This window comes from Centrocercus urophasianus, unplaced genomic scaffold, assembly GCF_019232065.1.
Source record: "Centrocercus urophasianus isolate 14NV4802_14NV808 unplaced genomic scaffold, USGS_Curo_1.0 seq_35, whole genome shotgun sequence".
NCBI classification, from domain to species: domain Eukaryota; kingdom Metazoa; phylum Chordata; class Aves; order Galliformes; family Phasianidae; genus Centrocercus; species Centrocercus urophasianus.
In genome coordinates this window covers 8102773-8116507 of record NW_024884922.1, presented here as the reverse complement: position 1 = coordinate 8116507, position 13735 = coordinate 8102773, and the positions used below count along the sequence as shown (strand labels likewise).

The following is a 13735-nucleotide window of genomic DNA, read 5'->3' as shown; positions in this document are numbered from 1 at the left end:
CAACAGAAACAATCCCCTTTTCCAAACAAAAAACCTCATGAATAAAATGTGCACTGGGACTTTCAGCCAAAGTGAAGAGCCCTCAGTGATGTAGCCAAGGAGCTCACAGCTGGTTACCCTCAGTGGTTAGCTACTGAAAGAAATCACAGGGACTCCCGTAGTTTCCACCACTGAAAATTTAAGACCAAGACCGATGATGTTCTGAAAGCAGTTGCTGCCTTGCGGTGCTGGATCTGAGCGTTCTGCCCCACACAGGAGGCTGCAGGGACTCTTCCAAGCCTCCACTCCCACCCCCATCCACCCGTCAGTCAGCTCCCACCATCTCCAGCTCGGCTTTCCTGAGAGAGACGTCTCCAGTGATGAATACACGGCAAACTACTAAATGCAGCTCTGGAGACTGCTGATGCCACACTGATGGATGTGGTACTACGCACTATTAAAAAGAGATAAAATATCTGCTCTTACAAAGAAGCCGGGTCCTCCCCCAGCGCTGCAGGTGCATTCCCCAGAAGGCTGCTCATTGACTGAGTACAACGCCGGTCCTCCTCCGCATCCCTTACGTCCCACCATTTGCCTCAGGAAATGTGGCTGTGAAGGGCTTGAAACATTTTCGTCACAAAATCACCACTTCTCCCATGATGGAAAATGCTGAACAGATTCACTGATAGAAATTGCCTAAAGTAAGTCAAAGTTTAGCTAATATTTTAAATAACTCTAATTTAAGCTTCAGAACAGAATTCCTAGTGCAGTTAAATACTGTAAATTTCCTCTACTGGTAAATATCTTTATGTAAAAACAAAGAAAGCCTTCCATTGCCCCAGTGGTAGCTAGTAATAATCTAAATTAAAATAGTGTTATTGTAACAGATGTCACTATTAGAGAGTGTTTACCTCCATAATGTCAAGCAAGTTATTTTACTATAAAGAACAATTCAATGAATTGGAAAAAAAGCTGCTCACTTACTAGCTATAGCAAAAAAGCTCTGTCATTTGATATTTGCCACAATCAGTTTGGAATTTAATATCTGAGCACTTTAAAAGTGATCCTGACATTTTAATATTGTCTTACATTTCCTAGCAGTATTTTATTTTTTTAAGCCGACGTGGAATGTGTTGATTATTGTAATGCAGTTTTGACGCAGACCCTCACAAAGCGCCTCTCCAATCTGCAAGAAAATGATGCAAGATCAAACGAGACGCTTTTTCTGCAAGAAAGCAAACATCTTTCAGCATGGAGCTCAGCTACCAAATGCAGGTCCACACCAAAACGGCACAGAGCCTGAAAACTGCAGCAAATCTTTGCCCCACATAAAATAAAACGCTCTCCAGAAAGGCAGCTGTTGTTCTACGGGTAGAGCAGTTGGCTTCCAGAGCAGGGTAGCAATAAGATAGTATGCTTTATTATGAGTGTCATGGAGACGGTGTGAAAAATCAAGAGCCATAGGCAGTAAGCGGCAATGGGTCAATAATGTTCACTGAGACATTGTGTAGATAATCAACAACAAGGCCCTGGGTTCTCTATGCACTGCAAACAGCTGAAGGGCAAATCAATACAGCCATGGGAAGGACACTGCCCGGCGCTGCTCCCCGCAGCACGCTGCGGAGGGCACCCTAAAAACAAGTGGATGCAAACTTGCACTGCTGTAAAGCCGTGCCCTCGGAACGGAGCAAGGCTTGGAAAACATCGAATAACAGGAGAGGAGGGGACAGAGCCCAACCTTGATATTAAATCACGGAAGAAATCAGATACCAAAAAATACGTATTTGGAAAGCTCATGACAGAACACAGCCTGGTTGTAATTTTCAGTCCAATTATATCCTTAAAAATAAACTCAAATCCAAACCCCTTGAAATGAATAAGACATATACCCGAAAGAAAGAGTTTAACACAGAGCAGCTTAAAATTTGGAGTACGATAATTAGTGATCCGTCTTTTAAATTAGCAAGTGGAAATCACACATTAATAGATGCATCTGTGCAACAGCAGTGATGCAAACCAAACACAAAATACTGAAAACGCAGACAACTGGCTCTGAGGCAGCGTTTTCCTGGCAGTATTAATAATTGACACCTTGTTAAATAAGTGATATTAATATTGTAAATTTCTCCAGAAAAAAAAAAAACTATCACATGTGAATGTTGATTTATTATTTGTTAAAAAAGGTGATTCTTGACATCCATCATTCTATTAATCATTAGATGTAATTTCTCAGTCATTGTGTACAACCACCTTTCTTGAAAACAAAGTGAAAATATGCTGGAAGGAAAAAAGCTCATGAAATGCTTCTGTTTTCAATTATTCCAGCCAAAAAAGACTCCCTTCCTCCTTCCAGGGCATGATAAAATTCCTGTCCTATTTCACCTATCGTGTAAAAATAACATAACCACATTTAACTGGGCGCTCACTTAGGATATGCATGTTCTGCTTTTGGCAACTGCCACAGAATTTTCTATAAAGTATAAGTGGTGAAGTGACAATCTCAGCAACACCAAACAGCCACACTACACCGACCTTGCTATCGAGATTGAAATATTTGGATTTTTTTTTTTTTAGCACGACGGATACAAAACCAAAACCTTTTAAGCCTTATTTTCCTCACGTTAACTATTTCTGTATGCACAGCCGTAAGTTATTGGATTATATTTTCATGAATTATTCAGGGCAGCCCCCAGCAGCGGGGGAGCAGCGCGTGCTGCAGCCCTGCTCTCATGCAGAGGGCTCTGGCAGCGTGGGGTGAGCGGACCTGCGCCAGCCCTGCAGCACTGCTCCGGGCAGGGAGGAAGGGTCCTGCTCTTGTGCTGAGCGAGCAGAGTTTGTGTGGTTTGATATGCACAAGATGGATGGGATTGATTGCTTCCAAGTGCTCCTCGTAGCACTCGTTCTCCCTGGACCCGCAGGAGGCGGTGGTGATGTTTTCGGATGGCTTCGGTGGTAAAGCAAATGAAGCTTCATTTTGGAAAATATTCCAGTAAAAAGCCATTCAAAGTTCTGCACTTCTGTGCTTTCCCAAAGGTAAGGAAGGAAATAGGGGAGTATGATTGGAATAAACAAAAAAAGTATGTCTAAAGATGTTGAAATAAAACACAGAGTACCTTCTGAAGGGAATTTCGAACTCCTCTATTCTTTTCACCGTACAGAACAAAGGCTGTAAAAGCACAGGGCAACAGCCACGGAAAGGAAATGGTTATTTAAGCTAAAGGTCAGTGTTGGAATAAAGACTTAAATAACCATAATTACACCGCTGTGGGAACACATGAAAGACTTCCAGCCCTTGATTTTTAACCCACCGGTATTCTGGAATCCCTTTCCAAGCACAGCAGAGGATGTCCACAAGTCCCGTGTTCCTCAGGCATTGCAGCCTGCTGTCCCACAGAGGTGTCCCTGCAATGCACATGGCTCACTGCACTCCCTTTGTGCCCATTTCAGCTCCCACCTCAGTTAATGATGAGTGCAATTATGATGGGGATAAACAAAAAAAAATTCTCATGTCTACTTCAAACTTTTGCTAACCAGCTACGTGCTCTAATTGATGCTTGAGCAAACCAACTGAAATATTTTGAACTTCAAGAAAAAAAAAAAGCTGAGCCTTCTGAAACATTTTTTTCTCCACAATCCTGTATTTATTTCATGTCTCCTAAGCAGCTTGAAATCTTTAACTATGAGAAATAACTTGAAAGATTGGATTTGGGATAAGAAATTTGTATCCAACAGATGGCGTTGCCTCCTAATAGTCATCTATCTGTCTCTCAGCAGATTTCTCTGATCTTTTGAATAATAACAAAATCTGCAAAGGACCCCTTTCTTACCTATCCTTGCTCTCCATAGAAGCTTACTAAGAAAGCAAGAAAACAAGTATTGTGCACATTCACCAACACATCAAATTAAGGCAGTGAATTATTCAGGCAATTTACTGGCAGAAATCTGGGGCTAGTTCCAGGAACCCAACACAACAGGACGTCAGCGAACATGGAAGAGACAGCACTTTGGATAAAAGGGTTGCAAACGTCAGCTATGCACAATCACCTTCAGCATAGACAGATGGTGGTGACCACACCATTGTAAAAGAACTGAAGAAAAAAGTGAAGAGAAAGGAAGGTGTTTTAGTATGCCTGCCAAACCAGCGCAAATCAAGTCAGAGGGATGGTTTCATGGAAGGTCTTGCCACGGACATGCATGCAGCTATGAGCACACTTCTGTCCTGCCTGTCAGCACCTCTGGGCTTTTGCAAAACTGCTGTAGCAATCAGATTGCGCACATTGTTACACAGAATCACCTGGAATTCGCACCGTGACAAGAAAAAATTCAGAATTACTCCATGTACTGATAAACCACCTGGAACCAGTTCTGTAGATGAAGTATGAATTAGACAAAGGTTTAAATGCAAGGATGGTAACACTGGTTACATACTTCCACTAAAAGGAATGATGGGCTTTGTCACCTATCTCCTTGTGCCCTGAAGACAGAGTGAACAGAAGAAGTGTATAGTTGTGCCCTTTTTTTTTTTTTTCTTTCTTTTTTCCCTCTGCAGAATGACAAAGAATTAACCATTAGCTTGAAATGACAAGACTTCACAGGCTTATTTGGACTTCATGCTCTTAATTTTCAGTGTAATGATACAAAAAGCGAGGAAACATGGTCACTGCCTCTTAATGGCCAGAAGGAGACGTCCAGCAACCAGATGCTTTGTCATGCTGGCTGCTGAATAGCTGGGAAAAAAGTAATGCAGCTTGTGTATTTGAAAAAGGAAATTCAGACCTCTGTGCAGCAAGGCATAATGATGGCTAGGTGCTGATACCGGACTGCAAGGCAGCGAAAATGCTCAGTACATCTCATAGATCAATAAATAGCAGTTCTTGTGGACCAATTTTATAGTTAAATTAATAAATCATGATTCAAATGACAATGTAAAACAAAATAGAACAGCCTACCGATACTCTTTGCCTATAGCTTTTTTTAAAACAAATTTGGCTATTTCTTCCACAAGACAGCTGTCTTAACAGAAAATACCAAAACATACCATACTGTCAGCTGCTAGATTTCTGAAATAAAAGACAGAATTTCAAAGACAAAATGAACCAGACGTACCTAAGAACACAGTTCTGCCAGCAAAGTATTAAGTGACACTGTAGATTTACCAGGAAGAAATCCATTCTACCTTGTTTATAATACTTTCAAAGGACTAAGGACTTGTGCTTTTAGTTCAAGTTAGGAAACAAAAAGCATTTTTACACAAAACCATTATTTTTAGACCAAAGAAATCCTGAAGCCAAAACAAACAAACAAAACCAACTAATAATGCAGATTCAAAAGCAGGTGCTTTATTCCAGCTTTACTACTGACATTCAGTGTGGAGTAAAAGCTACTCACATAGCATGAGGAATAGTAAAGAGCATTCAAACGTTTCAAAAAAGGTAAATGCTTTGTTATTTAAACATTTTTAGTTCTAAGCAAATTCAAATCAAGCCCTCATTTCAGTGTTATCCTCAAGCATATCCTCTTCTAGGTTACTGGTAAGAAAATACCTATCTTGTTTAATATCAGAAAAGAGTAAATACTCAAACAGAAGCATTATGCCATTTAATAGAGAGGAGTTATGGAGGAAACAATCAGTAGATTTCCTTTGTGACTTCTATGAAGTCTAACTTTTTAAAATCAGATTTTTCAATTATTTCAGAGCATGGCCATCACCCAACTTTAGGCCTTCATTATTAACCCATCTGTGGCACCCATTCAGTTCCAGTGAATGAAGACAGTAGGGCCCTATACACCTCGAGTCCTTCATTAAACTATTGATCCCCTCAGCATTATCCATAATGTTCCAGCAGCCCAGCATGTCAACAAATGTAGAGCTCACTGCTCTTTCCTTTCAATAACTTCCACGCTTTATGGGGAGGAAGTCACAATGATTTATTTACCTGACATTTCCCAGTCCGGATATCGTAGAGGGCCACTGAACCATGGCGAGCTCCAACTGCTATTCTGTGACTTCGCTCGTAATAGCTGACCATGTAGAACCTGAATTGAACATCATAACAAGTAACAGGTGAGAACTGACCTGCCTGCATGATGTTAAAATTAATTTGCAATGCCACTGGGTAACTAATGTTAACATGGGATTTTATTTGGAAATCCATCAGCTGCCACTTTTCATTGTTGGCATTTACCAAACAAAGCTAACTGATGCTTGATACATCACTGCAGAGATATAATACATTTGTTCAATTTTGGTTTTGTTACCATGCGGTTAAACAACTCTGATGAGTTTGGGAACAGCCTATGTAATAGGCTGAATATCCCTGAATATCCATCTGCTTGTGCTGTTCACAGCTCAGCACCACCATAACCTGGATGCCAGTGGTTGAAGAAGACAATCCTAACATTCTGGGCGACTTAAAAGCAAAAAAAGGACAAGTCATCAAATTAGCTGTAATCCTGTAACACTGTTCAGGCGAGAAGGAGCTGAGAAGCATGTGGTAGCCCTTGAAATACGGCAGGAGTGTATGCCATTGATTTGAACACAAACAACTGCAATATTCAGAGAACCCCCCGAACTACTTGGGAATATACTTGCACTTTTCTTCTAAATGGAAAAGTAGACCTGCGAAAATTGTCAACTGCATGCCCTTTTAAACTTCTATTTTACAGTTAAAGTTCATTATAGCAAACTATAGCAGAGCCTGCTAAAATTGTTCTATCATAATATACTGCTGACCACATCTATGGCTTGAACAGGAAATCTTGTAACGAACCATCTCCATGCTCTTAAGGATTCCCGAAGTGCCATAGCAACAACTCTCTTACACAGCTGATACACTCTTTTCTATGGCACATGTTAGCAGTCGGGAAGAAAAACAGCATGAAACGTGGTGTTAAGCCAACAAAAGTAAGGAAATGAAAAGCATTTATTTTGATGCAGAACAAAAAGCAAGACTAACTAAAAGACTAAGCCCAGGTGCTCCAGGATGTGCCCAGTGCCGTGGATATGCAGCCATCCACAGCGTCCACAGCATGTGGATGCCTCCCTACCTACAGCATTAGGCACTGGGCATGTTATCCATCACACGTGGATAATACGTGGGGCTGCAATAACATAGCTTTCACTATTTTCCCTGTTTTATATCAAGTTGCAATCACCAACACAAAGTGGTGCCACAGTTGACCAGGCAGGTTATCTGTAAGGCTCTTTTATGCAACCAGCAAACTCGAGATTTATATTTAAACTTACAGAAAAACACACTACGTATCATTACAAGCGAAACAAAACACAACAAAAGGTTTATACATAAGAAGTTTTAAATCCCTATTATTACCATTACAGCACTGAATGGGCACAGTCCACTTGCCTTCTTCAACAGATTTAGAAAGAGAATATTGCATACTGTTATATGCAAGCATACAGCATTTCTCCTCTTACTGCATTTAAATGCCCATTTAGACTGAGAGCTGAGTCAGTATTTCTCTTTGAGAAGAATCCATCAGTCTACATAACAACAGACTGTTTGCAGGAAAAAGCTTCATGGAAACAGACATTTTTTAGCTTAATTTTATAAAAAACATTACTCCTTCAGCTGACATTCAGTTGTCAGCCCTTTTGCTTTCCTCTTTATCTTTCGGCTTAGTATTGTTGCAGCATCCACAGATTTAAGTATTTTAATCCTTTGCCTCCCTTTTTAAACCTCTAAATGGCAGAGCTGAATAGAGAATGATATGCCAGCATATATTTCGGCTATGCTACAGATCCATTTTTGCAAGCCTAGCTGATGCATCCATATCCACCATTGGCATCTTAATGGAAACCTCACTTTGAGTGCTGCTCCATTACTGCTCAGCAAGGAAACTTCAGTCAGCCAAGAGACAGCTTAATTTAACTGCTGGAGGAATGCTGCTGGACCCAAAGAAACAGTGCTGCTCTTCCTGGTAGCAACTCAGCCTCCAAACTTAAGGGTGAGCTGCATCTCACACACTCTTTCTCCCTGCGCTTCCCAACTGAAAACTGTCTTTGGGAATAGGACAGATGGCCAATGAGAGAAAAGCCAAGCTTTTGTATTGTCAGAATGCTCAAATGCTCCAAATCTTTGTCCAAAGAACTTATGCACTAGCTAGCAAACAGAAAGCTGTGAAAGACCAGTTGAGAAACCACCAAGCAGAAGGGAAGGTACCTTTCACCAGTGGCCTTGAATTCCTTCAGTTGTGCTCTAAGTTTCCACAAGTAATCAATGCATAAAATGTTGTTGTACAACCTCACTTTGTCTAATTCTTGATGTACTCTCTGCAAGTCTGCTTCTTAGTAAAAAGCAATCTAAAATAGTTGTTGTTGTAAATTTAATCTATACTCCCATGTGAGATGATGCTGTTACACAGAAGGTTTGAAGTCAGCAAACTGTACTAAATGCATGACCTGACCCAACGCAGTCCATCAGGGACCACTCAGCTTTGTGTAGTTGCTGAATCAGGATAATGCTGAATTTGAACAGAATTTTGTTGCCCTCAATATCAGCCCTCAAAATTTTAAAGAAATTCAGAAATATCTCATGCATATTGCACTGCGTTTCAAAACTTCCATTTTTGTAAGAAATGGGTTGGTACTGAGGATGCCAAAAGGTAATACAACCCCCTATTAAGAAAATACCACTAATGGGAAAAGAAAACGCACATCATAGTCACATGCAATGTGATGGATTTACCTCATCACCACGTATCAGGACTGAGTCATGCTCACAGCAACTAGCAATAGACTGCTGCTGTTGTACAACAGAAAGAAACAAAAAAAAAGAAAAAAGGAAAGAATCCGGTACTTCAACACAGCACACTGCTGTTCACAGCTGTGGGTTTTTACTGTTCTATGAAAATATGAACGCCCCTTCAAAGGAACAAACAAGCAAAATATTTGTCATTACAGAGCACTGCAGAAATGCCCTATGGGAGGCTATGAATAAGAATGCACACCTAATGAAAGTATTTGGGCAACTACACAATTTAATCACAACAGGTCTGCATATAATGCAGGTCAGCAGAAAGGGCAGCAGATATTAATAGAATTAATAATAGGATTACATCAAGGTGCTTCCACTTGGACCCTCTCCAGATGCTCAACAACTTGCTAAAATGTTATGAAAATTTCCATTGGGCTGAATGACCACATCAGTGGGGTGCTGCATCATTTTTACAATGGCTATAACTATGTATAATAGGAAATATTACTTGTAATTTAACAATCTGTTAAGATAATGTATAACTATAAAAGTACAACAGGAAAGGGAAGATTTTTTGCACTAATTCCCACTTGCCCTTGCATTTATGTGTTACGTTAAGCCTTTTAAAGTACCAAGAAGAAGGAAAACTACTTCTATCAGTGTCTTATCTGTCAACAGAATAATAGCTCCTTTCTTGAAACTACTCAATATTTTAATAGCTTATTAAATTAAAATGTAATGGTGGAGAGACAAAAGTTACAATTTATTGGTCGTACTGGTTTAATGGTATAACTGGGACATTCATCATAGTCTTAAGCTGCCGTGTGTCCACATGTTATAAATTGCATTTTACTGTTAAAGAGGCTCAGAGCCAAGCAGAAACATCCCAGGACCAAAGCACGTAATGGCGCTCAGCTCCCTTCCCAGATCAGTGGGGCTGGGAATCTGCACACTCTAAAGAAACCAGCAGAGCTCTTCTGATTTTGAGAGGTTTAATTTCAATTGCCTCTCCTGCATCAGCATGAGAGCTTCAAAAATTCTTTTAAAAAACAGTTCAATAGCAGCCCTTGTGTCCTGCTTCCTGCCACAGGGCTCATCTGCCCCCCAGCAGGCGTTACCTGAATTCAGCTTTCATTCCCTGCTTCCCAAATCTGCTCAGAGCTCAAGGATGTGGTGGGAGAGGAGAAAATTCCAGCAGGCCTGAGAGGCTCGCCCAAAATTGCAGGGCTGTGCCAACAACTGACTGACAGATCACACAGACAGATTACAACAGCAGTCAGCTATTGCCATTAAGGGATGCAACTTTTATTTTCAAAATTCCCCACTGGAGGACATTTCAGAGAGCAGAGCAGAGACAGACCTAGGCTTCCTGTGAATTAGATACTTTTTTGCTATTTGGCCAGGCTCCCAGTAGGAGAGCACACTTTCCTGAAGGACTGGGCCGCTGACAACAGATCTAGAAATGAAAGCAAGAGAGCTTGTAGGCCCACCTTCGCCTCGAGAGCTGACATGTAGCTTAAGTTGGCTGCTCACAGCTTCATTTCAGCTTAGGAACAGACAGCAATTCAGCTCCAAGGTGTTTGGGGAAGTCAACACAACGTAAGCTACCTGTACCTGGAAACAATCCACCACTAAGCTCCCCTAAACCTCCAAACCAAATCCTTATTTTCTGCTGTCACCATCTTAGTCCATTTTTCTTCTGCAGCCTGTACATTATTATGTCAATTAATTCACTCAAGCAGGTCATACATACTGGAATCTAGCTTGTTACTCAAGAATGTTATTATCATTTCTGCAACAACAGCAACAAAGATATTCATAAACCCTTTGAAAGAAAGCTGCCCAATTAATTTGGTCTGCTTGTGCAGCTGTTGCAGCTAGGATGCATGACAGGGCAGCAGGACAGTTTTTCCAAGAGACTGCACAGTGTTTTCCTCATTCTGGACTTTTACAACACTTGGTTAACACTTCTCTTTTCTGGTTCCTGTCTGTCAGATGTGGCAGAAAACTAAAATCTGTAAAGAATATTAGAAGTAAGCTAAAAACCATTCTTCTGATTTGCTGTTGTAAGAAGCAAGTATGTTCCACTCCAAGTATGAAATGCATCTTGCCAGAGACCCCCATTATTTTGTTCTCATTATTCACAAAGGAAGAGCTTACCTGCAGATGGCTGGAAAGCATTCTTGAAGACCTTTTTTCTTAACTAAAGATCCTTCGAGGCAATACATGATGATGTCCATAACCTTGGAAACGAAAGTTGAAAATATCTGACATTGTATACTTCATAATAACGTTTCTGACAGGCAAAAACAAAATATTTCCGTGCCTTACTGCATTTTCAAAACCTAAATTTAAAATCTGTACCAAAACCGCAGAACCACTGCATTGCCTGTACCATTCTTCACCAGTACTTGTTGGCACCAATGAAGACGAAGGCTAAACATGTCCAAATGACCCCCAGCATGTTCAGGTACTAGTCCCACCAGCACACATGTAACCACCAGCATACTATCTTGCTCGCTTGATCCCCCCACAATTATGCCACAAAAGTGTTTAACATTTTAAGTTAAAAAGGTTTATGGTACACAAGAGAATCAAATGCCACAATGCCGTTCCGGCCAAGGCATTATTTATTACTGCATCAAAACCACAAAGCCTTATAGCACGACAGCATTACCTCCACAAGAAGGTCCACAACGTCGGTAGGCATCTTCTCAATAAGGATTTCAATGACTCTCAAGATCTCTCCTTTAGCCCGAGCAAGAGTTGTGGTGTGAATATTCTGCTGAGACTGTGTGTTTGCTGCAAGGGCGGTGTGTCTGTGCACCTACAAGGAGCAGGGTTACACATGCAAACTTGGATTTGCTAAATATTCTTACTAAACACGTTACATGGGGTGAGAGTGCTTTGCTTTACTTCGCTTTGATTATGAGTCACCAGTGGTCATCCCTGATGCAGTTTTTAAACAAAGGTCTACCTTTGTTTTGAGTATTACTTAACCTCACGAAGCTACAGGTCAAAATGAGCAAATGCTTAGGGTTTTGATTACATAATTGTGACATTTTTCTTCGTATTTCCTCAGGAAGCAGGTGCCTGCTTTATAACAGGCTTTTTGTGGCCTGCTGCTGAACATCTAGCTAAGCAAAAGCTCCAGGCATCTGGGTTCACTCAGATGAGTCTCAGAAAGACAGCGCCGACCCACACCAACCTCTGAGCACCGCCCCCTCCTTGCCCCCAGCCTGCACGGCTCAGTCCCCATCCTGCTTCGATTCACACTTAACTGGGTGGCGTTTGCATAGCTGAGGGAAAGTAGCATTTTTTACACATTAATATTTGAAGTCTGGACAACCTGTAGATCACGATATGACAAAGATATAACCGGCTAAGTATAAACCCAATCGTAACTTGTGTGTCAACAATGCAAACGCGATCCTTGCTTTTTCCCCTTCTGGGGAGGAAGGGCAGGACGTGTGACGGCTCACTGCTGTCCCACAGGGGCTCACCACCCTGCTCACCTCCTTGGCGATGGTGGTAATGAAGGCGGGCGGCCGGGCTGTGGCGATGAGCGAGAGCGCGTGGCGTGCCGAGCGTGCAGAGTCAGCCGCCGGGCTCAGGGGCAGCCCCATTGTGATGCTAAACGGCGCCAGACAAAGCAGGGAGAAAGAAAAGGAGCATTAGAAATATAGAGTGAAGAGATTAGAAACAGCTTATAATGTCAGTTCAAGGTCAACGGGAGCACTCAAACAGTTAGAATATAATGGACTCACAACAATGAGCAGTGATTAGGAGTCAGGGTGTTCTATCATCAAATACAAAATCGAATAATTAACCATGAAGATTGAAAACAGTATGTGCATCTGTCCCAAGTGTTAAAAAGGCCTTGTTAACAAATTACCTGTATGTGTTGAATACATATCACGGCGCCCAGGACAAGGCAAATGAGGAATGTCTTGCAAAGAAATTATGTTTTACACTTCTACAAAATCTTAAATTCAGGCTGGAAAACATCCTTTTCATAGTAATTCTACTTAATTCAGCTACGCACTAGTTTCAGGAGATTAAAGCAAGAGGCTTCTTGAACTGAACTCGCTGAATCTGTTCAGTTTAATTTGCTTTAGTGCATGACTTACAGAAGCATGCAGAGATGACGGACCCATGCCTTATGTTACTTACTAAAATTATTCAAATGCTCTTTAAAAATTTCTAACCACGAGGTTTTTCTGCAGTGTTTCAAATAACACTCAGAGATTAACTAGCATCTGAGTTTTCCATATGTAGCATTTTTATTTGCTATGGCAGCATAAATTTAAGAAAAAATAAAGTAGGTAGCCAATAGCTGCATTAATCAAAAGTAATATCTCTTATGTCATAACTGAGAGAATAAGTTAGCTGACAAAGAAGATGCATATCTAATTTTTGTCTGAAAGCTTCCTTTCTTAAAAGGCTACTACTTCAACTATCACTGTTTAACTACCATTATCTATGTCACAGCAGACTGCATTCTTGCTGGGCGAACTCTACACTATCCAGAAATTCTACAAATCCTTCCTGCGCCCACACCCAAATCCACGGCCCAAAATGAAAGTACTTCTACAGGCTAAGAGCTCTTAGCTTCTTTGCCTTCAGAAAAGCAAGCTAATGTATGAAGTTATATCCGATCTGCCTGAAAATCAGAATACAAAAATCAGTAGCACTTGAAGGCGCTCAGTTAATAGTATGGGGGAAGGGCATTATGGCAAAGCAGTGTTTACCTCCTGGCTTCCATTACCAGAAGGGAACATTTTCCCAACAGAAAACAGCAGCAGTGTGGGAGGTAGAAATGGGAGGAAAAGGGTTGTGTGGAAACCAAGAAAGATCATCCTCTGAGAAGGAATTGGGCTTTTACAGACGGGGAAGGAGCAGCTGGGACACAACGTTCAGTGGGATTAGCCTGGCACAAACAGCCTCTGCAGCCCAACATGCATACTGCAGCAAAAAAAGCAACACCACAAACAGCTCTTTGCCAGCCCTGAAACAATCCTGCCGCTATAGCCGTGCTATCC

General features: G+C 41.2%; 1 protein-coding gene across 2 annotated transcripts in view; it reads right to left on the bottom strand.

The window, feature by feature from the left end:
* The window catches only part of WDR7 (WD repeat domain 7), a 113062-nt gene that overhangs the window by 16873 nt on the left and 82454 nt on the right, over window positions 1-13735 (bottom strand). For both annotated transcript variants that reach the window (XM_042831205.1, XM_042831204.1), the window contains exons 22-25: window positions 12209-12326; window positions 11371-11520; window positions 10854-10936; window positions 5916-6015 (exon numbers count right to left, since the gene is read on the bottom strand). In XM_042831205.1, coding sequence (XP_042687139.1) covers window positions 5916-6015; window positions 10854-10936; window positions 11371-11520; window positions 12209-12326 — 451 coding nt within the window. The remainder of the gene's footprint in view (window positions 1-5915; window positions 6016-10853; window positions 10937-11370; window positions 11521-12208; window positions 12327-13735) is intronic.